At 52.6% G+C, this 24,426-nt stretch overlaps 13 protein-coding genes across 13 annotated transcripts; 7 read left to right on the forward strand and 6 right to left on the reverse strand.

The window, feature by feature from the left end:
* Window positions 1–195: 195 nt before the first annotated feature.
* On the reverse strand, window positions 196–2,589 carry SAICODRAFT_62979 (putative trehalose-6-phosphate synthase/trehalose phosphatase; the record flags this gene model as incomplete). The annotated part of the gene is made up of 1 exon (XM_019169957.1): window positions 196–2,589. The coding sequence occupies one exon, from the start codon at window positions 2,587–2,589 to the stop codon at window positions 196–198; it is 2,394 nt and encodes a 797-aa protein (XP_019020742.1).
* A 509-nt stretch (window positions 2,590–3,098) lies between these two features.
* Window positions 3,099–8,011, reverse strand: SAICODRAFT_22326 (uncharacterized protein). The gene is made up of 4 exons (XM_019166552.1): window positions 5,316–8,011; window positions 3,650–3,743; window positions 3,479–3,577; window positions 3,099–3,384 (listed from the first exon to the last, which is right to left on the reverse strand). Exons 1-4 carry the CDS (start codon window positions 7,772–7,774, stop codon window positions 3,151–3,153), a joined length of 2,886 nt encoding a protein of 961 aa, XP_019020743.1. The 5' UTR covers window positions 7,775–8,011; the 3' UTR covers window positions 3,099–3,150.
* Window positions 8,012–8,109: 98 nt separating this feature from the next.
* On the forward strand, window positions 8,110–9,389 carry SAICODRAFT_32398 (uncharacterized protein). Its single transcript, XM_019168200.1, has one exon. The coding sequence runs from the start codon at window positions 8,295–8,297 to the stop codon at window positions 9,201–9,203; it is 909 nt and encodes a 302-aa protein (XP_019020744.1). The 5' UTR covers window positions 8,110–8,294; the 3' UTR covers window positions 9,204–9,389.
* SAICODRAFT_194215 (ubiquitin-conjugating enzyme E2-16 kDa) lies at window positions 9,314–10,308 on the reverse strand. Its single transcript, XM_019166092.1, has 4 exons — window positions 10,150–10,308; window positions 9,854–10,076; window positions 9,626–9,726; window positions 9,314–9,472 (listed from the first exon to the last, which is right to left on the reverse strand). Exons 1-4 carry the CDS (start codon window positions 10,228–10,230, stop codon window positions 9,425–9,427), a joined length of 453 nt encoding a protein of 150 aa, XP_019020745.1. The 5' UTR covers window positions 10,231–10,308; the 3' UTR covers window positions 9,314–9,424.
* Window positions 10,309–10,355: 47 nt separating this feature from the next.
* On the forward strand, window positions 10,356–11,382 carry SAICODRAFT_194348 (uncharacterized protein). Its single transcript, XM_019166095.1, has one exon. It carries the CDS (start codon window positions 10,449–10,451, stop codon window positions 11,298–11,300), a length of 852 nt encoding a protein of 283 aa, XP_019020746.1. The 5' UTR covers window positions 10,356–10,448; the 3' UTR covers window positions 11,301–11,382.
* Window positions 11,122–11,832, forward strand: SAICODRAFT_32400 (uncharacterized protein). Its single transcript, XM_019168201.1, has one exon. It carries the CDS (start codon window positions 11,465–11,467, stop codon window positions 11,729–11,731), a length of 267 nt encoding a protein of 88 aa, XP_019020747.1. The 5' UTR covers window positions 11,122–11,464; the 3' UTR covers window positions 11,732–11,832.
* Window positions 11,833–12,217: 385 nt separating this feature from the next.
* SAICODRAFT_194350 (uncharacterized protein) lies at window positions 12,218–13,083 on the reverse strand. Its single transcript, XM_019166096.1, has one exon. The coding sequence runs from the start codon at window positions 12,815–12,817 to the stop codon at window positions 12,263–12,265; it is 555 nt and encodes a 184-aa protein (XP_019020748.1). The 5' UTR covers window positions 12,818–13,083; the 3' UTR covers window positions 12,218–12,262.
* SAICODRAFT_194351 (uncharacterized protein) lies at window positions 13,084–13,916 on the reverse strand. The gene has a single exon (XM_019166097.1). It carries the CDS (start codon window positions 13,803–13,805, stop codon window positions 13,350–13,352), a length of 456 nt encoding a protein of 151 aa, XP_019020749.1. The 5' UTR covers window positions 13,806–13,916; the 3' UTR covers window positions 13,084–13,349.
* Window positions 13,917–14,218: 302 nt separating this feature from the next.
* SAICODRAFT_37770 (coatomer subunit alpha) lies at window positions 14,219–18,039 on the forward strand (the record flags this gene model as incomplete). Its single annotated transcript, XM_019168577.1, has 4 exons — window positions 14,219–14,248; window positions 14,308–14,572; window positions 14,637–17,992; window positions 18,037–18,039. 4 exons carry the CDS (start codon window positions 14,219–14,221, stop codon window positions 18,037–18,039), a joined length of 3,654 nt encoding a protein of 1,217 aa, XP_019020750.1.
* A 176-nt stretch (window positions 18,040–18,215) lies between these two features.
* On the forward strand, window positions 18,216–19,593 carry SAICODRAFT_32401 (uncharacterized protein). The gene is made up of 3 exons (XM_019168202.1): window positions 18,216–18,266; window positions 18,320–18,382; window positions 18,433–19,593. Exons 1-3 carry the CDS (start codon window positions 18,262–18,264, stop codon window positions 19,436–19,438), a joined length of 1,074 nt encoding a protein of 357 aa, XP_019020751.1. The 5' UTR covers window positions 18,216–18,261; the 3' UTR covers window positions 19,439–19,593.
* Window positions 19,594–19,813: 220 nt separating this feature from the next.
* Window positions 19,814–20,993, reverse strand: SAICODRAFT_10660 (uncharacterized protein; the record flags this gene model as incomplete). Its single annotated transcript, XM_019165287.1, has 2 exons — window positions 19,814–20,904; window positions 20,960–20,993. The coding sequence occupies 2 exons, from the start codon at window positions 20,991–20,993 to the stop codon at window positions 19,814–19,816; spliced, it is 1,125 nt and encodes a 374-aa protein (XP_019020752.1).
* Window positions 20,994–21,216: 223 nt separating this feature from the next.
* Window positions 21,217–22,070, forward strand: SAICODRAFT_98430 (uncharacterized protein). The gene has a single exon (XM_019172159.1). It carries the CDS (start codon window positions 21,263–21,265, stop codon window positions 22,064–22,066), a length of 804 nt encoding a protein of 267 aa, XP_019020753.1. The 5' UTR covers window positions 21,217–21,262; the 3' UTR covers window positions 22,067–22,070.
* Window positions 22,071–22,299: 229 nt separating this feature from the next.
* SAICODRAFT_22335 (SET domain-containing protein) lies at window positions 22,300–24,305 on the forward strand (the record flags this gene model as incomplete). The annotated part of the gene is made up of 1 exon (XM_019166554.1): window positions 22,300–24,305. Exon 1 carries the CDS (start codon window positions 22,305–22,307, stop codon window positions 24,303–24,305), a length of 2,001 nt encoding a protein of 666 aa, XP_019020754.1. The 5' UTR covers window positions 22,300–22,304.
* Between the last annotated feature and the right edge of the window lie 121 nt (window positions 24,306–24,426).

Below are 24,426 nucleotides of genomic sequence, written 5' to 3' on the forward strand. Positions count from 1 at the left end.
CGGGCCCGTGTCAGCCCCGACGTCAGTTAAAGTCGTCCGATCTAACCACTCGGTTCAAAATAAGTCTATTCAACCTTAGATGCTATCAATAAATTGCCTTACAATTGCGCGCACTTGCTGCTGCCGTTGTATAACTCAACTATAGTTATAGCACGGAGATTTTTGCTTCCATTTTCCATCGTTTATAGCCTACACTTACTCCGCTTCCGTCGCAGCAGCCGCCTTCTGCTGAATCGCACTCTCGTTCACACTCCCGCTCAAAACACCAATGATCTGCACAATATCATGGGGCTCATTCACATGCCAGCTAGCCAAAGAGATCTTGCTCGAAGGACCGACAGTGGTGGGGAAGGAGTGCTCGTTCTTGACCGTATCCGCGATTCTCAGCGCCCGGAACATGTCTTCATCAGTCTTGTCGTCACCGGCACAGAAGACGAAGTCAGGCGCCTCGGCACCGTAGGCGTCAACGAGATTCTTGACAACCTCACCCTTGTTGATAGACTCGGGTCTGACCTCGAGGTTGGCCTTGCCGATAAGGACCTCAACGGGCAACTTGGAGGTAACGACAGACTCCAAATGAGCCTGACATTCGTGAGCCTGGAAAGCACCATACTCAGGGTCCGCACGGCGGTAATGCCACGTCACCGCACACCTCTTCTTCTCAATGAACGATCCCTGAGTTCTCTCAGTGAAGTACTGGAAGATATCAATGACGTCCTTCTGCCAAGACATATCCAGCTTCTCGGTAAGGTTGATCCACTCCTCCGATCGAGGCTTACGAATGAAAGATCCGTGCTCGGCAGACAAACCGAGTCCGGGAATATCACCCATCCACTCCTCCAAGAACTTCTGATCCCGCCCAGAGATGATCCAAATCTGGTTCTTGGGATCGGCAGCAAGAAGCTTGAGGGAACGCAACATCTTATCCGTAGGAACAGCAGCTGCGGGATCACGCACGATCGGCGTCAGAGTACCATCATAGTCAAACATCAACAAACGTCTCTGCGCCTTCTTGTAAGTGTCAATGACGAGAGCCCTGTCGAGCGCAGGAGTTTGCGAAGAGACGTCGAAGCTGGTGACGTTCGCAAACAAACGCTTCAAGAACGTAGAGCACCATGCCTGCATGGAATGCGCAGTAACTTTCCTGTACAAAGCCTCCTGACGGGTCTTCTTGTCCGCATCAGACATGGAAAGACCCTCGTTGATGGCCTTAGCGGTACCAGCAAAGTCCCATGGGTTAACGTGAATAGCATCACCCAACGAACCGGCAGTACCGGAGAACTCAGAAATAATAAGAGGGCCGGCATTCTCCTTCTGACAAACGACGTACTCCAACGAAGTGGTGTTCATACCGTCGCGGACGGAGGTAATGAGACCCAAATCAGCAACCCTCAAGAGGGCAAAGTACTCCTCGGTATCGAGAGTCTGGTGGTAATGGTGCACGGGCGTGAAATGAAGCGAACCGTACGTTCCGTTAATATGCGCAACCAAATCCGAAACACGACGCTCGACCTTAGTAGAGGGGTATCCAGCCGGCGTAGTAACCTGAATTAAAACGACCTTTCCGCGCCACTCGGGGTACGACTCCAAAAAGCGCTCGAACGCCTGCAACTTTTGCGTAACACCACGGACGGCATCCAGGCGGTCACGACCGACGATGATCTTCTTTCCGGCGTAGAGGTCGCGAATGGTCTCCATCTTGGGCTGAACGCCAGGGAGGTGCATTTCCCTCTCAACACGGGTGGTCTCGATACCAATGGGGAAGACCTCAACCGCGACACGGGCACCGTGAGCATCTACACCGTGCGCAGTAGATTCGACTCCAAGAACGCGCGTACACGACGAAATAAAGTGACGGCTGTAAGAGTAGGTCTGGAATCCGAGCATGTTCGCACCAAGCATACCCTCAAGCAGTTCCTTCCTCTGTGGCAGACAGCGGAAGTACTCTGACGAAGGGAAAGGCGCATGCAAGAACGAGCCAATAAACGCATGAGGCAACTTCTGACGAAGCATCTGCGGGAGAAGAAGAAGGTGGTAATCGTGAACCCAAATCACGTCTCCAGGCTGGTAAATCTCCACAATCTTGTCGGCAAAGATCTGGTTGAACTTGATGTACTCCTTCCACCAAATCTTCTCCTTACGGCCATCAGTAACCTCAGACCAAACAATGTAATGGAAAAGCGGCCAAAGGAGGTTCTCGGCATACTCCCTGTACCTCTTCTGCTTCGTAACTGACTCTCCCTCACCATCCTTCAACATCCAAATTGGAACGATCTCCTGCTCCTTCTTATCCGTCTTCTTCAAAGCCTGCGTCAACCCCTCCTTCTGTTCAGCAGAAACAGAGACCTCGACGTTATCGTCTACAGGCAAACCAGTTTGACTCGCCTGCTTGATCTCACCCGTCCATCCAACGAGAAGGGTATCCCAATTCGTCTCGGCGCCCAACCAGCGAATCGCAGAGTACAGTGCGGAATTTCCGCGACGGGCCTTGAGTGACCAATTTGATTCCTTGTCGAGGTAGCACTCGAATGGGATAGCCTGGACCGCGTGAATGACCCTACCAGACGGCTTGGCAGCCTCGGGAACCATACTCGGCTCAATGAACTCCGAGGTATCGAGGTAGGATTGCGAATGAGCATCCTGCATGTCGTGCAACTTGAACTTATCAGGCGTGGACATTGATTGAGATCGGTTAAAGCGAGAGAATGGATGGAGTAATAGGTGACAGCAGGAGATGTATGCTGTTGCTCCGCTGTAGCTGGGTTGGTTGGAGAATGGAATGGACCGGGGTGAATGCTGGTACTTACAGCCTTCGCGTTGACGTGCCCAGTATTCGTCTAGCGTTGCGCACCAACTGAACGAACGCTAACACCTCACAGCAATTACGGCGCTGACGTCTCACTGAGGAAAGCGGTCCCCAGGGTAGCCTTTCGATCGTGTGGTAAAGACCTTGGAATACATGAAGGTCCGTTCAGTTGTCTTTATTGAAAAGGTCTGCTCATTCGTGTATCGGAGCGCTGCAAAAAGTCCATCAAACACCCAACCCCAAAAAGACACAACCAACGAGGCCACCGTAACGCTTTCCTCGTCTTGTCTCTCTTCGTCTCGCTGCCTCACTCCCATGGCCGATCCATTCTCGTGTCATCACGTTTAGAGCTGCGCAGCACCGGTCACAGGCTCCGCCAACACAACCTCCTCCGCAATCACATCACACCCACTCTTCCTCTCCTTCGCATCTTGGTTGCCCAATCTTCTCTCCAAAGCTCTGTCCAACTTCGCAGTCATTGCCAAGGTCTTTAATGTGTCCTCCTTCTCTGCGTCTGCGAAGAATCGCTGCTTATCCGCCAGGGATGGGGAATTCAGGCGTCCCAGATGGTCGGCGATCTAAAAACGCAACATGGTCAGCAATTCACTCACATAGGATCACTAAACCAACGATGACTGTGATCAGACGCGGGGGGTTGGGAGGGAAACGTACCGAAAACAGATCCTCCTGCTTCTCCGCAGTGTTCGCCGTCACCGCCGTCGTCGCCGAATCATGCGAGAAGATACTCGACAATCTCTTTGCGGCAGACTTCTGAACGCACACGCCAAATCAGCACTCCTGATCACCTCCCTATCCTTCATCAAGACTCGCCTGTCTCGCAACCCTCTCCCTAGGCTGAGCCTGCTCCGTCGGCGCGTTCATCGTCGTGGTAGTAGTCGCAGCAGTCATCTCGTCGTCCTTGAACTTTCTGTCCTTCCTGTCCAATCCAAATAAGAGTCCTTATAGCTGATCAACCCGGGTGTATGCTGTTTTGTGTAGATTGGGCGACAGGGATGTGTTCTGCTTTGTTTGGGAGTAGCGGGGAGCCGCAGGATGCAGCCCGTCGGACTTTACTGTATCGCGCACGTGTGAATCCGGTAAGGCGAGCTGGGAGCGAAGAGGTGAAGCAGCGAGCAGGGAGGATCAGTGAACCCATTGCTATATAGCCAGCTGCCGTGCTCTACATTCGCGATTTGAGAGAAGATCTAACAGGTTTTTCGGTCCGGCGTGTTATCGTCCATTAACAAGCGAGCAACACTAGAAAACAGAGCGTGAGGTTTTCTGGAAACGCTGGTACCGGATCCGGAGCAGGTAAATGCTAGCGTCAATCGATCACTCGCGCACAACATGTACATCTGACTTCAAAACATCCAAAACATGGCCATGGAGAATATCTATGCAGCATCTATGCTCCAACGCAGGATTGGGCAGACAAACAGTGAACTACTAATGATCATAAACAGCATAGATCTGCTGCCCGCTGCGGGGGTCAGTGGCGAAAAATCCAACAGAATCCTGGAGGGGGGCAGACTGGGACCAGTCGCTTAATCTCTTTTGGAGAGATAAGAGGCGATTCACTCAGACTGATCATCTTTCCTTGGAGCGATGGCTTAAATTATGGCAACCCAGACCGGGAACATGATCGTCATTGCTGTCAGGGAGTGGGATGAGCCATGGTGTTTGTGTTCCGTTCTCCCTCCTCCTGAGTCATTTCTCGTCCTCCTACCCCGCTGGTCTCCCTTGTACGCTGTCAGTCAACACAATAGCTTGTATCGCAAGACCCAAAACTGGGAAGATGATTGTTACTTGTGATTTTGTACAAAGTGGGCCTGCTGAATGAGATGGGGTTGGATACGAAAGATTCGATTGGCAGACCTAACCATGAGACCTTTGCCCTCTTCCTTGCGCTCTTTTTTGAGCGAAGAACAAAGACTCAAAAGGGAAGGAACAGGTACCCATTCCATGAGTGTGTGTCTCAGCATGCAGAAGACGAGGGTATCTAAACTGAGTAAAGAATGAGCAGCGACTGCCAGGTAGTATGGAACGAAAGGTAAGGAGGCAGAGTTTGTTTTGGTATCCATTCCATGCTATCTCTGTCCATCAGCCTTTGTGAGAATGAGTGGGGAGAGCTTGGGACAGATGTGTTGTGCCTTCCGGATCCGGATTAGGAAGCTACATGTGGAGCGGCACATCCCAAGCTTGGAATCAAGATACTTCCAGCGTGCAAGCACTATCCGCAAAGATTGAGCTCAAGTTCACTTTAGGTTTGTGACATCAGGGAACATGGAGGAGACAATAAGATGATTGCTTTGAGCTTCATCATATCTTCTGTAATTCGAAAGGTTACGTATCCGTAGTGATATCAATATTTCTACTTCTATAACCGAGTAAACGTGGACCGTCATGATATTTCAAGAGAGCAACACCTCGTCCAAAGTCCAACAATCCCAAACACCTCAGAAAGCAAAAAGAACATGAACACCAAGCACCACACTAATGCGAAATATACTGAAAGCACATGCTCACGACATTCTCCTCCGCCTCCTGCCTCAACAACAAATCTTGAATCCCCTTCAAGCACTCCCTCGTAAAATGATTCCAACTACTCGTATCACCATACAACATCGCCGGCGCCTTCGAAAACTGTTTACCCTTCACACAACGCTTACACTTGAACGTATCGTGCGTATCCGAGATCGTTTCTTGGTTGAGCATGAAGAGCTCGCGAAGGTCTTTCATGGAGAAGTGGCGTTCAACGTCTTCGTTGCTGTCGACGACAGCGGAGGAGAGGTTTTGTTTCATTGACTGACGCTGGAAGATCTTTTCTTCGATGGTACCAGTGGCGATGAAGCGGTAGACAAAACAGTCCTTCTTCTGTCCATCACGCCAGACACGAGCCAAAGCCTGCTGATCAGCTGCCGGATTCCAATCAGGGTCAAACAAGATCAAGCGGTTTGCTCCGATCAAGTTGAGGCCACATCCACCAGCCTTCGAACTAAGCAAAAAGACAAACTCCTCACCCTCAGGGTTATTGAACCGATCAACAAGCTTCTGCCGCTTATTCACGTTCATCGTACCGTCGAGCCTAAGAGACCCATACCTCCGACTCCGGCAAAGCTTCTCGAACAAATCCAATGTCTGGGTATAGTTCGAGATCAACACGATCTTGTCGTTCGTCTCGGCACGAATGCGTGCAAGCATACGATCCAGCACGATCATCTTGCCGGAATACCACGTCTTGACTTCAGGCCCGTTACGACCACCACGACCACCGCGCCCACCACCACCCATATCCACACCCCAATCTTCCGGCAACAGCTTCTCACAACCCTCCAGATCCTTCGGAAGATCAAGTAACTCAGGGTGGTTACACAACTTCTTCAACATACCAATAGCCTTGAGTGGCTGCGATCCAGTTCCCTTCAACAACTTCTTAATCTCAGGCGAAGCAACGAAATGCTTGTACAAACTCTCCTGTAACGGTGACAAGCCACAGAAGACGACATGCTCGTACTTGACTGGCAAATACTTGCTCAAAATATCGTTCGTACGGCGAATGATGAACTTATTGACAAGCGCACCAAGCTCCGCCAGCTTCTGATCTCCCTTGGCTTTATCAGCATCTGTAGCATCAGCATCACGACCCCTCAAGATCGCAATCTCGAAGCTCTTCCTAAACTCCATCCTCGACCCAAGCAACCCAGGGTTCGCGAAATTCAACAACGAGAAGTACTCTGACAAATCATTCTGGATGGGTGTACCGCTGAGAATGACACGACGAGTACAGGTCAACGAATCAAGTGCCGTAAACGTCTGCGACTCTCCATTCTTGAGACGATGACCCTCGTCACACAACATCAACCCAATCTCCGTACCCTGCAACTCAGCGATATTGAGTCGCAGGGACTCATACGAGATGATCAACACCGGTCTCACGATCTGCCTACCCTCCGCTCGTCGCCACTGCTGCAAAGACTCAACAAGCTGCTCTTTCGTACCCTTTCCATCAACAGCGAGTGGTGTCAAGGTATCCTTCCCCAACCACTTCACCAACTCATTTGCCCAATTACGGACGAGCGAGGACGGACATGCAATGACAGCCTTACTGATCGTCGGTTTTCCCGCCTCAGGAGACTGACGAAGGAGAGTCCAAAGGAGCGCGATACACTGCAAAGTCTTACCAAGACCCATCTCATCAGCCATGATAGACCCATAGGCACCCTGCACTACACGTCCCGTAGCACATTTATACAAAAACTTGACTCCTTCGACCTGATGTGGACGCAAGACCTTCGCCAAACGTGGGTCGATAACGACTGGAACCTTCGGCCGTTCGGCTTCCTGATTCTTCTTGATCCCAAGGATATCGGCGAGGGATCTATGTACCTTCGGCTCATTCTTCGCAGGAACGACAGCGACCTCCTCCGTCCCCGTCGCAAGATTCAGATCCTCAACCTTCGTCGCTTCCTCGACTGTCGGCGGCGCGACGAGGTCATCAATCGTGGGATCATACAACACGATCGCAAACTCCCCAGCAGGATCATGCAACGGCCTCGGCACGAAATTCGCCTTGCGGATCATTCCCAAACTCGGCGGCGGAGGCCTGAACTGTCCATCCTCCTTCTTAATCAACGGTGTCGAGAACTGTTTCTTGAATGCCACCTCTTTTGGCTTCGGGGTATACACCGGGTAATTGTTAGTCACATCCAACAATGCCGCTCGATTCTCCTCTTCAGTCGTCTGGTATGCTCCGCCATCCTCCGTATCTTGTCCTCCACCCAATTCAGCGTAGTTGACCTTTCGTCGCTTTCGTGCCGGAATGGCAAGGTCGCGGGTAGATAGTGTCGATCCCTTCGGCTGCGGGGTTCTGAAGGGAAGTGAGAGTTTACCACCGATGGGTGTTCCGAAAGGGTTGTCGTTCTGAGAGCGAACAGCTGTGGCTTGCGAGGGTGCTGCTGAGCGACGCATAGTGGTTTATCGGAGGTATATGCTGTGTTTGTCGGTCGTGATGGTGATATATGCTGCCTAAAAGCAGGTGGCGAACCTCGAAAAACAGTGCCTGGAAGCTGATATAGACCGGCTGTTGCCTCTGAACGTTCTGTATATGCCCTCTAAAGAAGGTGGAAGTGGGGCAAGGCGGTGATCTGGTCGTTTGTTGGAGTAGCTGGGGTGGCAAAACAGCAGTGTACACGCCCCGGACTTTTGTGTTTGCAGGGAGACGCGACTGAACGCCCCGATCTGCACAGACATGTATGGGATCGGGCACATCTCACTCACGAGATATGGGAGGAAGAGTAACGGGGGTGTTTTCCAAGTTATTTTGAAACAGTTTCGTCTCGTTTTCACGCTTTCAATGGACACTCAACACGCGTCTACCTTCGCGTCTTCCTTCACTTTACGGCGCGTCTCCCGTTTCTCCCTACGCAAACCTGCAAGCCTTGATCACCTCCACCCCACCAGCCCCTTCATTCAATAGCATTTGTCCATCATGAGGTACCTCTCTTCCTTTCCTCGCCTCTTTCTCCAATCCTCTAACCACATACCTTATCACAGCGACACCCCACCCCGTCCATCACCAACCCGTCGCGCAACCCTCGAACCCGCAGCTTCCATCTCCCCACCAACACACTTCCACCTCCGTCCATTCCCCGGCGCCGGAGCACGTCCGCAAACGACCGGTTCTCTCTCTTCTAACATGCTTAAACGGCCCTTCTCCTATACGCTTTCTTCGCATGGCGAAGATCACCTCCTCCCCTCCCAAAAACTCGCACGTCGATCCCACCCCCAAAATCACACCTGGCGCTCCAGCACCCTAGCCACCGAGGACGTAAAGACTCCTGAAATCGAACAAGCTGAGTTCTTACCCACCGAGGTGCGCTTACAGACCCCGCTTGGGTTTGGGACACCGAGGAATGCTGGAGCGCCGATTGAGTTTGAGGGGAGTCCGACGTTGAATTATAGTCAGCAGTCGCAGGGGTCGTTGATTGATGACTCTTCCGACGAAGAGGGGGTAGAAGAAGAGGAAATGAATGAGGAGGAGGAGATGGAGGATGACGAGGATGCGTATACGAATGGCCCACTCACTCAACAATCCACCACCGACCTCGACGTCGACGAACCATACATCCCAGAATCGCCCACGCGAGCCCCCCGAAACTTCTCACTTCCTTCACACGCCGTCGACGACTCAGGCTTCTTCTCCGATCAAGACGAAGACATTAGTGCAGGTTCAGACGACGAACACGAAGGAGACAATCTGGAGGATCAAGTCTTGGGCAGCGCCAAAGATCTGTTTAGGATGGTCGAACGGATGGCAAGGGAGTTGAAGAAGGTTAGGAAGGAGAGGGATGCGGCGTTGGTGAGGGTTGAGGTGCTGGAGCAGAGATTGGGGATGTAGTAGGAGGTGATCGGGGAGTGGAGTAAGATGGACACTGTATTGATGATTACACTAGGGACACTTGGCGTTCGTTTGTATGTGTTGCTGGTCAATACATTTTTCTTTACGCGTTTTTATATGGTTATTTTCGAAGGACATTTCATAGGATAGGGAATCGCACAACATTGACCCCACCGCAAACACGGAGCACAAGACACAACGTTCAAGGTATAGCAAGAGAATCACATTCTGTCGCAGACATACGCAATTCTTCGCTCTTCTCCACCATCCTTCGTCCCCTCGACTCCGACAAAAGCTAATAAACCGACATGCCTATATCATCTTACACGCCTCCGTTCATCACTTCCTTCCTTCATTCTACTCAGGCCATCGAAACCTGAAGCTTAGATGGCGTACTTCCTCGTCCACTCCCTCGCGGTGGCCTCGTACCTCGCCCGATCGGTTTTGTAGACGTGTGCGATTTCGGGGACGAGAGGGTCGTCAGGGTTGGGATCTGTGAGCATAGAGCAGATAGAGAGAAGGACTGTCAATTGGTTAGCATTCATTCACATAATTCAAACGTACGAGGTGCATTGGTGAAAATAGGAAGCGTACACCCCATTGGAGTAGCATTCACCCCCATCACACCCCACACAGGATGCAAGACATACCTTTAGAAATCGTCAACGCCGGACTCCACTGATCCCTCAAAATATCCAAACAGATAGATCCATTCGAGTTAATATTCGGGTGATAAATCCTCGTCGTGAAGTTAACCTTAGGAGGCTTGAAGGGGTAATCGGTAGGGAAGTGGATGGCGAGGAAGAAGACACCGCCGGAGTAGGGAGAGTCACCGGGGCCCATAATGGTTGCTTGCCAGTGGAAGAGGTCATCCTATCAAATCATTGTCAATACACTCCTTCCACATGTTTGTGCCACCACCAGTGGGTGACAAAGGGACACGTACCCCGATGGGACCGGCAGAGCAGGAGGAGGGGGGGTCGCGTCCGAGGTCAGCGAGTTCCTTGTTGATGCGCTTGAGAGCCATTTCGTATGCTTGGTGTGGATGGAGGTTTGTTGTTCGAGAGGTTACCTGGTTTCTCTGTGGTTGCGGTTGTGAGGCGGCAGCAGCTGGGTTAGTGCGAAATTCGGTCATCAGCAAGAAGGTTCTCCGTGACAAATCAGGGAGGCAATGGGATGAGAGGAATATCAGTAATATTTTAGGATACTAAGTCAAATCTAACCAGAGTATTATGATGTATCAAGATGAGGGCGTCACGGCGACAACCGTCGTGGACCGTCGGCTGCCGAAGCCCTATAAACATTGCAGGGTCTTCGGTCAATCCCCTACCTGCGATGGATCCAGAAGCTGCTTCCGTCCTCTCCCTATTCTCCGCCGTCGAGCTCACATCAGTCGCTGCTGCCTCCTCGAATCGGCCCTTCTTCTCAACCACTACGGCGGAAGATGACCTCCCCGACCTGTCACCATCCCCAGATAGTTCACCCCCACCGCCGGGGAAGCGGAAGAGACGGAGGTCGCAAAAGGATTCTGGTGAGAGTGAAAGACAGCTGTTAGAGGCGTTAAGGACAAGATTGGAGCCGGAGGTGCATGAGACTCTCGCGCGGACATTGCTGCCGAATGAGCGGCTTCAAGCAATCAAAGGCGGTGTATCGAAAGACGAGGACGTCAAGAGCAAGGCCCTGGATGAGTCTGAAGACGACGTCCTGTCCGAAGTCGTGAAGTCAGAACGGGGTCGGGAAGACAAAAAGACCGCCCTGGAACAGCTCGCTGAAGAAGAAGAAGCCTACGAACAATCTCTTGCCTTGGAAGACGACAAAAAGATATCCAACATGGACCTCTTGCTGGGTCTAGGAAACGATAAAGATACCAAGTCCGAGCCTGATGAGACCAAGATTGAGAATGCGATGGATGCTGTCCTTGGCCTTACTGCGGTGAAGAGTGAGGATGACGAGGAGGAGCATGAGAAAATGTGTGCGATGACTGCGATTTTGGACCTCCGTAGGGAGGTCAAGGAAGGGATGGAGGAAGTGCTCCGTGAGGTTAAGGCGGAGAGTATGGATGAGATACTTGGGTTAGGGAGGTACGCAGCTGGGTGAAGGTTTTGGGAGGATCAAGTCACTCAATGATCCTTAAGGCCTGCGAAGTAGAGCAGAAGCCAATGAAGCAGTACCTTGGCTCGCTCTAGGTCCGGAGACGAACCGCATTCTCCATCGTGGTCGACGAACTCCAGTGTGAGGTTGTTTTCACGCACAACCTCCTCATGTCATGGGCCGCGGTCATCAAGTCGGCTGATGTCGGCGAAGCTGAAGAGACGTCTTGTAAGCGGTTGCTGTGGATTATGTGGGCATTTCTGGCCTTAAGACATATGTCACTCCCAGCCGTGCCTCCGGTAACGGATGTCATTTTGGATTCACCACGTGTCGCGGACAATACTGGTAATGAAGAACATCCGAACGCGTTTAATTGCCGTCGAACAAAAACAGTATTTCCAAAGGCTGTTGGAAACACTTCCCAGCTCGTTGTTTGATGTGAAGATAAGATTACTCATTACTAATACTGTAGCTCAGTAAACATATGCATACGCCTTCACAAATGACTTCAGCTGAATGATACTTCTGCTCATTCCGATGCCTCATCCGTCGTTACTCGAACATAGCCTGAAGTATGTATAACCCACCTACTCATCCTTCACCTTCTCACCGCCCAGAATTCCCTTCCCCTTAATCTTCCCACGCGTGACCGCCGAATAATACTTCTGCAAAATGTTCCCCGACTTCCCCGGAAAATACTGCTCCAACTGCTTCCAAGTCGCCTTCCGCCCCTCTTTCATAAACTGCAAAAACTGCACTGCCTCGTTGGACCAACCGTGAGATGTGTCGAAGGTGATTGAGGAGAGGTCAAGTTTGCCAAGTTTGGCGACGCAATAGTGGGATTGGAGATTGTGGGCATTACGGCCGGGCAATTCTTTGGCGATGGCGTTCCTGGAGGATTTGTGAGATTTGTGGATGCGAGGAAGGGAGGAAGACATACCAGGACAAGCCCTGGGCTCTAAGAATCATCATACGCATATCCTCTTGCTGCGTATAGCCGCCTCTCTTCGTCCCATCCCGGTTTGTCTCTCCGACCGATCGCTTGGCGGCCGGCTTCGCCATCTTTTCTTCGTCTTCGTCTTCAACCTCGGACTTGACTTCTTCGTCTGTGAGGAACCAAACTCAGCATTCACGACTGTATAGGAGTGGGGCAAGGTCGTTGTGTTTCTCACCTGAATCAGCTGTCTTGACGTTCCTCTTACGAGTGGCGACTCCATTCTTCTTCCTCGCACGCTTAGGTGCGGACTTCGCGATCTTCCCATCATCCTCGTGCTCTGACTTGACGTCCGGATCCTCGTCTGTATGGCAGTGAAGGTCAGTTTTCTGTGCTGCAGATGAACAGGAAAAAGGCGAAACTGCAGTACCTGAGGCCTCCACCTTGACCTTCCTCTTACGAGACGTTGCTGCATTCTTCTTGACCTCAGGCTTCTTGGGGGGACTGACTTCCTCTTCGGAGGAAGCATCGGTGTTCGGGGCGTCTTCTTGCGGTTTCGCAGCTGCCTCCTCTTCTTTCTCAACTTCATCCCCTACCACATCAACTTGGACCTCGTCGATATCGTTTTCTGGGTCTGTTTAAACATCTAAGTCAGACATTATCGAGGGCATATATCCCGCTCGGCTGCTTGCCTGACAGGTCCTGAGCTGAGCTCAGATCCGACTCTTCGTAGGAAACAAGCTCGTGTTTCTCCTGCTTCTCGACTTCAAGGTTGATGGTACCCTTGTTATCGCTGCTGTTGTGGTTCAAAGTCACAACAGTCTCGTCCTCCTCCCAGTCGGGTGCGAAGACGGGTACCACCTCTAGACCAGTACCCACACCGAAATCGTAATCTGTGAATAGCTCCATGCCGGAGTTGACAGTTGTTGACTAGAATGAAGGAATGGGTCTTGAACCTCTTATGGTTGGGTGCAAGTGCGGGGTTCCCACGGGATCCATCCTTCGGGCCGCACTGGTTCACCGTTTACCGGTACGTTATCGTGCCGTCGGGAGGTAAAATCAGTGAGATATCTACAGACATTTTTGTTACCCGTCAGTGGCTTTGGTGTAGATGTGCGAAATCATGTTTTTCTGATCCGCTTTGCTGGGATGATCCGCTCCTCTGATCTCGCTGGACCAACCCCCGGGCCTTGTTTGGTCGGCGTTCCGTCAGCTTCTCCTTCATCATGACCTTTCCTCTTCTTCCCAGAACTAGGTTCTGGTGTATGTAGTTCCTCGACCATGATCCTGTCCGCCTCTACTTTTCGTTGCCATGGGGCGATGGTGTCCTCAGTCTCCTCCACTTCTGGATCTCTGTTCACTCCTGCTTCTCCCAGAGGGGAAGGCTTCTCTAGATCTGGTAGCTCCTCGATCACTGGTCCAATATCTCTTGAAGATTTGTCGACCGGTACTGACTCTGCAGTCCACGACATACTCGAGGAAGGAGCTCTGTTGAGAGGCGGCGGCTGTTGCGCATGGCGAATCGTGTCGTTTCTGCTGGTCGGAGGACTACTTGATAGCACGTCTGGAGTTGCCATGATCCATCGTTAACTGATAATCGAGATGGTGGAATAAAGAAGGCCGAGGAAGCATTCCGGGTCGACTTTTGTATGGTTGCGTAGCGGGCGGTGTGGGGAACCCAGGGTCTACAGGGGACGGGGAGGTATTGGAGGGAACAAGGAGCTGTCTGGTAAAATTGTCTGCAGTTTCTGATAAAAAGGCATCTTAAAATCGGTGTTTTCCTGTCGGATCACCAGGATGTGACCTGTTTGGCTGCACGCACAACACGTAGCATCGAGGCGCCGGTCCCTGCCAGCGACTTGTTGGTTACGCGACCGACGCAACCAACAAAACAGAACCCCCAAAAACGACAACCTCTCGATCTCTCCTACCCTCTCCATTGAGCCTGAACGGTCAATTGCTTCAGTCAGAACACCACCGCGATCCGACAATGGCGGGCGAGATGCAGCTCCTCACAAAGGTATGTACTTCTTGTTGCGAGACCGATTGCGGACCAGTACTGACCCAGGAGAAACACAGTTTGAGTCGAAGTCTTCTCGCGCGAAAGGAATCGCATTCCACCCCAACCCCAACCGTCCATGGATTCTGACCTCCCTCCATAACGGCACAATCCAACTATGGGACTACCGCATGGGCACCCTGCTCGACCGGTTCGAGGAACACGATGGTCCCGTTCGTGGAATTGCGTTTCACCCGACGAAGGAGATGTTCGTCTCCGGTGGTGACGACTACAAAATCAAAGTCTGGAACTACAAGACCCGGAAGTGCTTGTTTACCCTGAACGGTGTGTGGACTTGTTGCTAGTGTTGTTCGCCACGAACGAACGAAATGCTAACGAATCCGCACAGGACATCTGGATTACGTCCGTACCGTCTTCTTCCACCACGAATACCCCTGGATCCTCTCCGCCTCCGACGACCAAACAATCCGTATCTGGAACTGGCAGTCCAGAACCTGTATCGCCATCCTCACTGGCCACAACCACTACGTCATGTGTGCCCAATTCCACCCCAAGGAAGACCTCATCGTGTCCGCTTCCCTCGACCAAACGGTCCGCGTATGGGATATCTCGAACCTGCGCAAGAAAAGCGCGGTCGCGCCGCAGACGATGACGTTTGAGGAACAGATGGCGAGGGCGAATAGTGCTGCTGCGGGCGCTGGTGGTGATTTATTCGGGAACCAGGATGCGGTTTGTAGGTTCGTGCTTGATGGGCACGATCGTGGTGTTAACTGGGTTTCGTTCCATCCGACTTTGCCGCTGATTGTTTCGGCCGGTGATGATCGTCTCGTTAAGCTCTGGCGTATGTCGGAGACGAAGGCGTGGGAGGTCGACACTTGTCGTGGACACTTCCACAATGCTTGTGCTGCCTTGTTCCACCCGCGTCAGGAACTGCTGTTGTCGTGTGGTGAGGATAAGACGCTTCGTGTTTGGAACCTCAACACCCGCTCTTCCGTCGCCTCTTTCAGGCGCGAGAATGACCGTTTCTGGGTTGTTGTTGCGCACCCGGAGATTAACCTCTTCGCGGCTGGACACGACAGCGGTGTCATGGTCTTCAAGCTCGAGCGTGAGAGGCCGGCGTGTTCGGTGCACGCCAACTCCCTGTTCTGGGTTACCAAGGACAAGTATGTCAGGTCCTACGACATGACCTCCAACACCACCTCCCAAAACCTCGTTTCCCTCCGTAAACTCGGAAACGCTTGGACCCAACCTCGCACCCTCTCATACAACCCTGCCGAAAGGTCGGTGTTGGTTACGTCGTCCGTCGATAACGGTGTTTTCGTCTTGGCGAATTTGCCGAGGGATGGCAGTGGGAGTGAGGAGACGGAATTTGTAAGAGGGTCTGGGAATAGTGCGTTTTGGGTCGCTAGGAACAGGTTTGCAGTTTTCAATAAGGCTTCGAACACGATCGAAATTCGTGATCTCTCGAATGCTGTCACAAAGACGATCAAGCCTACGCAGCCCCTCACCGATGTCTACTACGGCGGTGCGGGAATGCTGGTCTTTGCGTTCGCTGCTGGTGTTGGGTTGTACGATATCGCTCAAGGCAAGCAAATCGCGGACTTGCAGACTCCGTTGATTAAGAAGGTCGTGTGGTCGAATGATGGAAGCCATGTTGCGTTGTTGGGAAAGCATACCGTTACGATCGCTACCAAGAATTTGGAGCAGGTTTCTAGCTTGCACGAGACGATTAGGATTAAGAGTGCGACGTGGGATGATACGGGTGTGTTGTTGTACAGTACCCTCAACCATATCAAGTACACCTTGCTCAACGGAGACAACGGTATCATTCGGACGCTTGAGCAGCCGATGTATTTGGTCAAGGTTAAGGGAAAGAACGTCTTCTGCCTTGACAGGTCGGCAAAGACGGTTATCTACTCGATTGACCCGACTGAGTACCGTTTCAAGCTCGCGCTCGTCAAGAGGAATTATGAGGAGATGCTTCATATCATCCGTACTTCGAACTTGGTGGGACAGAGTATCATTTCGTATCTGCAGAAGAAGGGATACCCCGAGATCGCGCTTCAATTCGTTCAGGACCCTCAGACGCGATTTGCGCTTGCGCTTGAGTGCGGAAACTTGGATATCGCGCTCGAAGAGGCGAAGACGCTGGATAGGCCTGAGGTGTGGACAAAGCTTGGTGAGGAGGCGTTGAGGCAGGGAAACCACCAGGTTGTGGAGATGACGTATCAGAAGCAGAAGGCGTTCGACAAGTTGTCGTTCCTTTACCTCGCGACCGGAAACCAGGAGAAGTTGGGACGGATGCTCAAGATTGCTGAACATCGTGGGGATTATATGTCGCAGTTTCAGAACTCGTTGTTCTTGGGTGACGTCGAGTCTAGGATTAGGATGTTGAAGGAGTGTGATCTTTATCCGCTTGCTTACATGACTGCCAAGACTGCTGGACTCGAGGCTGAGGCACAGGAGATCTTGGAGGCGTGTGGGATGAGCGAGGAGGAGATTAAGATGCCGAATAAGATGGGCGGGGCGTTGCAGCCTCCTGCTGTCGTGTCTAAGACTTTCGAGGCAAATTGGCCGTTGAGGCCGGCGAGTCAGAGCAAGTTTGAGCAGACGTTGTTGAATCAGGTTGCGAACATGAGCCTCGAGGATGCTCCGGCGACTCCGGCGGAGGAGAAGTGGGATGATGCGAATGAGGCTGCGGACTTGATTGATGTTGAGGGCGACGAGGATGAGGAGGGTGGATGGGATATGGGCGATGATGATATTGTTATGGAGGCACCCGAGGAGGAACAAGTCGCCGAAGATGTCGGTCCTGCTCAGCCTGGTACCTCCGAGGCGGATCTCTGGGTCCGTAACTCGCCGTTGGCGGCTGATCATGTCGCTGCCGGTTCATTTGAGAGCGCGATGCAGCTCTTGGACAGACAAATCGGTGCCGTGAACTTTGAGCCCCTCAAGCCCCGTTTCATGGCGATCTTTCAGGCTAGTAAGACGTACCTCCCTGCTGGTGCCGGATTGCCCAGTTTGGAGAACCATGTCAGGAGGAATCCGGATGAGACTGATTCTCGGAAGATCCTGCCCGTCATTCCTAGGGATTTGAGCGCGGTTGCGACGGATGAGTTGCAGGAGGCTTACAAGCTCGTCAAGGCTAACAATATCGGTGAGGCTGTGACGTTGTTCCGTACGATTCTGCATACCCTTCTCTTGACTGCCGTTTCTTCTCAGTCTGAGGCGGAGGAACTCACTCAGCTTGTCGAAGTCTGCAAGGAATATATTCTCGGTCTCTCCATCGAGCTTACCCGAAGAGAAATCGGAACGGATGCTGAGCAGTTGAAGAGGAACTTGGAGTTGGCGGCATACTTCACCCGTGCGAAATTGCAGCCTGCGCATAAGCAGTTGGCGTTGCGTTCCGCGATGAACTCTGCGTACAAGGCCAAGAACTTTGATTCTGCCGCCAAGTTCGCACACTCGTTCGAGGAATTGGTGAACGGTGGCGGAGGCAAAGCGCTCGAGCAAGCACGTATGATCATCCAAGCCGGAGACCGCAACCCCCGCGACGCCGTCGAGATCGATTTCGACCACTTTGCCGAGTTCGAGGTCTGTGCTGCATCCAATACCCCCATCTACGCGTCAAGTCCGAGCGTGAGGTGTCCGTTTGATCAGGCGGCGTATTTGCCGGAGTATAAGGGGAGCGTGTGTACGATTTGTCAGGTGTCGGCTGTGGGGCAAAATGCTACCGGGTTGAGGGTGACGATTTAAGAAGGATATGTGTGTATGGAGGTGGTAGTAAGTAAGTAGGACAATAGATACCATTATTCACTTGTTATTTGCGTTATTATCAAAGGTTTCTTCCGACCTTATTGGACTTCCTCCAAGGACCAATGTCGTGTTCCATGCGAAACGGGTCTGTTGAGGTCCCGGGTCACGTGCAGTCGCGTCTACCGGTACCCGCCCATATATTACCAGACAACCCTGACAGTTCGAACGACCTTGATACAACACTGCCTGTCCTTGCCATGGAGTAAGTAACAAGCGTCCTCTGTACTGTTCTCTGCTGACATCTCCTGCCTACAGCCGTCCTCCAGTCCGTAAAACCTATGCTCGCAAACCACGCGTTGAGGCGCCCATGAGCGAAGAGTACGCGTTCCCCCTTTTTCTTTTGGTTGGTTTCTGATGTTTGGTGGTAGTACGCTCGACTCGCCGCCTCGCAAACGCGTCAAGAAGGAGAACGACCCCACCGTCTTCGCTCCCCGCCTAGATCCCCTGAGTCCCCCTCCCTCAAGCTCACCCCCAGAACCTGAAATCTCTCCCATCCGACGAAGGACTACGATCCCCAAACTTCCTGGACTCAAGCGGAAAAGCACCAGCACCACTTCGTCGGGCAAATCAATCCCAAACCCAAAAACCACCCAGAAGATCGCAGGAGGAGGAACATTGACACAACTGTACCTCGACCTTGGGCAGAGAGTAAAGACGACATGTACACAATGCAATATGTCCTACTCCCCCCAAAACCCCGAAGACAACGCCCTCCACTCCAAATTCCACGCCAAATCCGTCGGGGGGGTTGATTTCCCATCTCCACTCGCCGCCGATGCATGCTGGACTGGAGAAAATGGAGACAGGGTCGTCGCGGTCGATCGTGAGTCGGATGTGCGACTTAGGAGGAAGTGTACGGAGGTCATGGAGGTTGTGAATACGGAACTGGGGGCAGCGCAAAAAGGTGGGGTGGGCACAGGAACGGGAGGGGAGTGGTTAGGGAAGGAAGGGAAAGGGTATAAATGTTTCTTGTACGTGAAGGGGAAGAAGGTCGTCGGTGCACTACTCGCCGAACGCATCACGGAAGCCTACCTAACCCTCCCCGACTCGACCTTCCCACCGCCAGACTCCTCCTCCTCACCCGGCGAACCCGCCACGAAACCAACCCCAACCCCAACACACACCTCAACCTCAATCTCCCTCTCACCAACCCCCCATTCATCTCTCCTCGGTATCTCCCGAATCTGGACCTCACACTCCCACCGCCGTCAACGGATCGCATCAACGCTTTTAGAGGTCGCAAGAGAGAACTTCGTGTTTGGGGTTAGGGTTGGGAGGGAGATGGTTGCGTTTAGTCAGACGACGGGGAGTGGGAAGGGGTTGGCGGAGAGTTTCGTTGGAGGGCGGTTTGCGGTTTATGTTGAGAGGGTGTGATGGGGTGAAGATGAGGGTAGGGCATCGATGGACGATCGAGACAAGGGTGTTTTTTAGGGCACGGACATTATTGGCGTTTTTGGCTTTGGTTGCGCATGGCGAATGGGAATTTTTATGGACGATTGATATGGAGCCTCTACGAATACAACGGGTGCTTATTGCATACTGAACTGTGTTTTCCGAAAGGTCATGCAATCGTGGCCGCTTGTAACGTTCAACATCCCGCAACCGCTAGGAAAACCTCTGTCTTAGCTGACTTTGATCTTCCCAGGCTTTAAGCTTCTTGATGAAATTGTTGCAGGGTATAAGTATACGGCTACATATCACCACTCATCTCAAAATCATGTGTCATACACCCAGATTTCTCGCGTCATATCACTCGGCCTTTGCAGTCTTCTCCATCCCTAAATCCCCTTTAAGCAGATCGCCCAACCCCAGCCCCAAGAACTTCTTCCGATTCCTCCACCCCACCTCCCTTTCACAATACTCCCGGACCCTCTCATCCGTCTCAACCCTCTTTTCTCCCTCCATCGGTACATCTCCCACTTCCTTCCCCGGGGCAACATGTGGCATAGGCGGGGCATCAGTGACTTTCGTCAGCAAAAACGCCGCAGATCCTTCTGCGAGTCCGAGGAACAGTACACCCCATACGGGAATACGAGTAAGGAGATACCACCCCACCCCAAATCCCGCCAACACTCCCTCCCGCTCACGGAACCACTTCCGTTTTTGAGCGGCTGTGAAGGGGATTCGGGTAAAATACGGGCTGAGTAGGTCATTCACGAGGATTCGGGAGGCAAAGTAGCCTTGGTAGGCGATTACTGCATAACTCTTCGGTAAACACCACAACACGCCCGCGAAGATTCCGGCGCGGGCGGGACCGAGGGTGCGGTGGAGGCCGTAGATGGTCGCGAGTGGGACCGCGTACGAGCCGATCAAGGGTGTTTGTGCGGCGGAGAATACGGCGAGTCCGATTGCCATGCGTTTTGCGCGGCGTTGGAGGAAGGTGAGGAGGTGGGTGCGGGTTCGTTGGGTGCGTGGGGGGTAGAGGGTAAGTGAGGTGTGGTAAGGAGGACGGAGGGTGTTGGGGTCTTCGTTGGAGTGTTTTGTGGTGTAGGTTTTGTCCACCCATTTCAAGGAAGTCATGAATAACTCATCCGTCGGGGCCGGATCAACGTACTTCCATACCATCATTGCCTCGAACCCTACCTGCAACACCTCCTTCTCCACGAATCCCAGCCAGCTCAACAATGATTCATCCCAGCCGTATTTATCGAGATCGACGAACCAGGAAGTGAGCCATACGAAGTTTCGGAGACCGAGAATGGGGATCTCGATGAGGATGTAGAGAGCGAGGCCGAGGATGAAGAAGCGGAAGGCGAGGCGGTAGTGTTCGGTTGTGAAGAGGGAGGGGTTTTGGATGGCGCGGTAGGTTCCGAGGAAGGTCAGTTGAAAGCCGCGGAGGACTGCGGAGATGGTGTTAGTAATGGGAGAGGGAGGAGGATAGAAAGGAGGACATACAGGCATTCGGGTTGAGTGAGTTAAGCACTGTCATCGGATGAATCACCCTTGATGATGGAGTTGGTGGTGAGTTTGCAACTTGGATTTGGTGGTGACGTCAGGGACAGCTGCCATGTAAAAATAGCAAGGTGAGCTTCATGCTTGCAATTATTCAGTAGAACATTGCATTATCGATATCCATGACGTCAGGGACTCAGGGTGTCGCCAACTCGTTCCAAGGAAACCCAAGTTGCCTCGATAGAAACAACATCCAGTGGACCCTTCATAACGCACCTTAGCAGTTATACCAAGCAGATCACCACCATGACGAACCCCGTAACATACGTCTACGCAAATCCCCACCCCTCAATCCTTACCATTTCCTTCCCCTTCAACCGAATGGGCCTCGTGCCCTTCGGTGGTCGTGCTACCCTCATTCGTCTGTCTACGCCCAACTCCTCTCCTCTCACTGAGAAGGATCTCTTCGTTATCTCACCGACGCCGAAGCTGGACGAGACCATCAAGGCGAAGGTCGAGGCATTCGGTAAGGTGAAATACATTGTTGCGCCCGATTTGGAACACCAGATGGGATTCAAGAATTGGCATGAGGCGTTCCCCGATGCCGAATTGATTGGCCCAGAGGGTGTCGAGAAGAAGTACCCAGACTACAAGTTCTCCAAGCTCTACCGCGAAAAAGGCGGATCAGAGACTCTGCCGTTCGAGAGCGAGATCCAAAGCGTCTACTTCAGCGGCTTCGTCAATAAGGATATCGCATTCTACCACCCCACCTCAAAAACCCTCATCACAGCCGACCTCCTCTTCAACCTCCCCGGCCGCGAACAATACTCCTCCCCGCACGCCTCAAAGCTACGCACCAAGCCCGGACTCCTCCATCCCTTTGCTTCGGTTGCGGCGTTGTTGAATTATGAGAGTGTGTGGCATAAGAGGTTTTTGTGGTATGTGGGCGCGAAGGATAGGGAGCAGATGTGTAAGGCGGCACGGGAGACGATGAAGTGGGATTTTGAGAGGTTAATTATGTGTCATGGGGATGTTATTGAGGGGAAGGGCAAGGACGCATGGAGGAGTGCTTATGAGTGGTTTTTGGCGGAGGGAGCGAAGCAGAAGTAGGCTGATCCTGTGTAGCTACAACGGAAAAGCAAGGATAATATTCAAGATAATTATCACCCGTTTATCCCATCTCATCCATGTCCAGCCGTCCGAGTTCAACATCGCTCTCCGCACCTGTCCGAAACGGGCAACGTGTCGACGGTTGATCCCCGCTGACGCTCAAAGGTATCCTCGGCGATCCCAAGAGACCAACCTCACCACCAAGGTCAATTGCAATTCTCAATCCACCATTATTACAATGTCCGATCCAGAATCAACACAGATCATCGACCCCGCCCTCTCCTCCAACGGCTCCACCGCACCCAAGAAAAAGGCCAACAAGCCCAAGAAACCAGCTCAGGCTCCGACTGATTTACAGTACCACGCCGAATTATTGGACAAACTCGAGGCTGCGATCGAGCCCAAGTGGTCCGGGGTTAGGGGACGACATGCGTTTGCGAAGAGGGATATTCAGGTTGGGGAGGTGATTATGACGGAGACTGCTACCGCTGTGTTTCCGAGGACTGGGAGTTGTTCGTTGTGTTTGAGTTCGAAGACTGCGTCAGCTACGGCCAATTGGGTTGATTGTGAGGACTGTAAGAAGGTTGGGTGGTGTTCGACTGATTGTCAGGGTATGGAGCACCCGATCCATGAGATTGAGTGTAAGGCGTTGCAGGAGTTTGATGCTGCGGTCGAGGCGGCGAATGAGGCCGTTAAGACCGAGCAGGAGTTACAACGGAAGAACAACTCTGTCAACCTTGGGAGTAGCGAGAAAATCGACTCTGACGTTGCTCGTCTCGCGATCAAGACCCTTGCGCGTAAGGCGGCGGAGGAGGGTGGTGCGGAGGTATGCGAGTACGGTACCAAGACGGATGTGTTTGAGGCTTTGTTCTCGAGGAGAGAGAATATGGAGACCGCGGACGCGAAAGGATGGGGCAAGTTCTGGTCAATCATGATGAACCTCGTTCCGTCACCGAAGGATGGGCCACCATACACCGTGCAGTACCTCACCGAGCTCGCGTCCCGTATCGTCGCGAACTTGCACTCACTGCCCTCGCCCCAGTCTGCATTGGGCGTCTTCCCGCTCACGCTCCTCTACGCACCCCACTCCTGTGCACCCAACGCGCACTTGATTGTTTTGCCTGAGAACACCCCTCAACGCGCCATCTCCATCCAAGCCCTCCGCCCCATCAAAACCGGTGAGGAAATCACCGTCACCTTTATCGACCAACTCCTCCAACCCCGTGACAACCGCCGCGGAGCAATCCTCATGCGTCGCCGCTACTGGTGCCGCTGTAAACGCTGCGCGACCGATATAGAGAAATCCTCCGATCGGTTCTTGACCGCGGTTAGGTGTGCGGAGTGTAAGGGTGGTGTGTACATCATCCCGCCGCGCACCATTCATTCGATCTTTGAGGATGTGAAGGCGATGCAGGCTGGGAAGGATATTAGGGCTGAGAGGTCTTATGCTTGTTCGGATTGTGAGAGTCAGTTGACGCATGCGGATTGGGCCAAGTTTATTACGGAGGCGGATAAGGCTTTGAATCTTGCGCAGGAAGGATTGAGACGTGGTGGAGCTGGTGGGTTCGTGCAGAGTAAGACGAGGCTTGGTGCGTGGTATGGGAAGTATGTCGTTGGTTCCGGTATGGGGTTGAAGCTCCACCCTGGCCATACTCTCGCGTTAACCCACGCCGGACCCACGACGAATGCACAAATCGCAACGGCTGACTACTCCGCCGCCATCGCAACCCAGAAGGCGACGATCGAGACCATCACCAACTACGGCATCCTCCAAAAACATAATATCGGCGACATGTACTTCCGCCTCTCCCGTATCCTTGCCGAGGCGCAGAAAATCGAGGAACAGCGCAAGGAGAAGAAGCGTGCCACGCTCCTTAAGAAGTGGAAGGCGGAGGAGGTCCAGGCTGTGGAGGATGGAGGAATCGTGGCAGAGTTGTTGATGTATATCCGGAAGAAGAATGAGGCTGATGCGGAGAGGTTGCAGAGGGCGAGCGACGAAGCTCGCCTTATCGAAGAAGCTGCGAAGCTCCAGCTTGGGGAGGCGAAGGCGGAGGAGGTGCAGGGTGAGGAGGATGCGAGGATTAAGATTGCCAGGGATGGAGAGGGAAAGACTGGACTGGAGGCTAAGGAGGATGGAGAAGTTGGTGGAGAGACGGAAAAGTTGAACTTGGGGAATGATGCGGCGATTGAGAACCAGATTAGGGAGGAGGCGAAGGTTGCGATTGCGGAGGCGGAGTAAGTGGCATGTCATGAGTAGGATACCCGGAGGGATTGTGGAGGAGGATATGAGTATATCTAAGATATCATGTGCATATCCATGGTCATATCTCACGCTGTTTCATCATCTTCGACGAAAATTG

The sequence above is a fragment of the Saitoella complicata genome (genome assembly GCF_001661265.1).
Source record: "Saitoella complicata NRRL Y-17804 unplaced genomic scaffold SAICOscaffold_33, whole genome shotgun sequence".
NCBI lineage: Eukaryota > Fungi > Ascomycota > Saitoellomycetes > Saitoellales > Saitoellaceae > Saitoella > Saitoella complicata.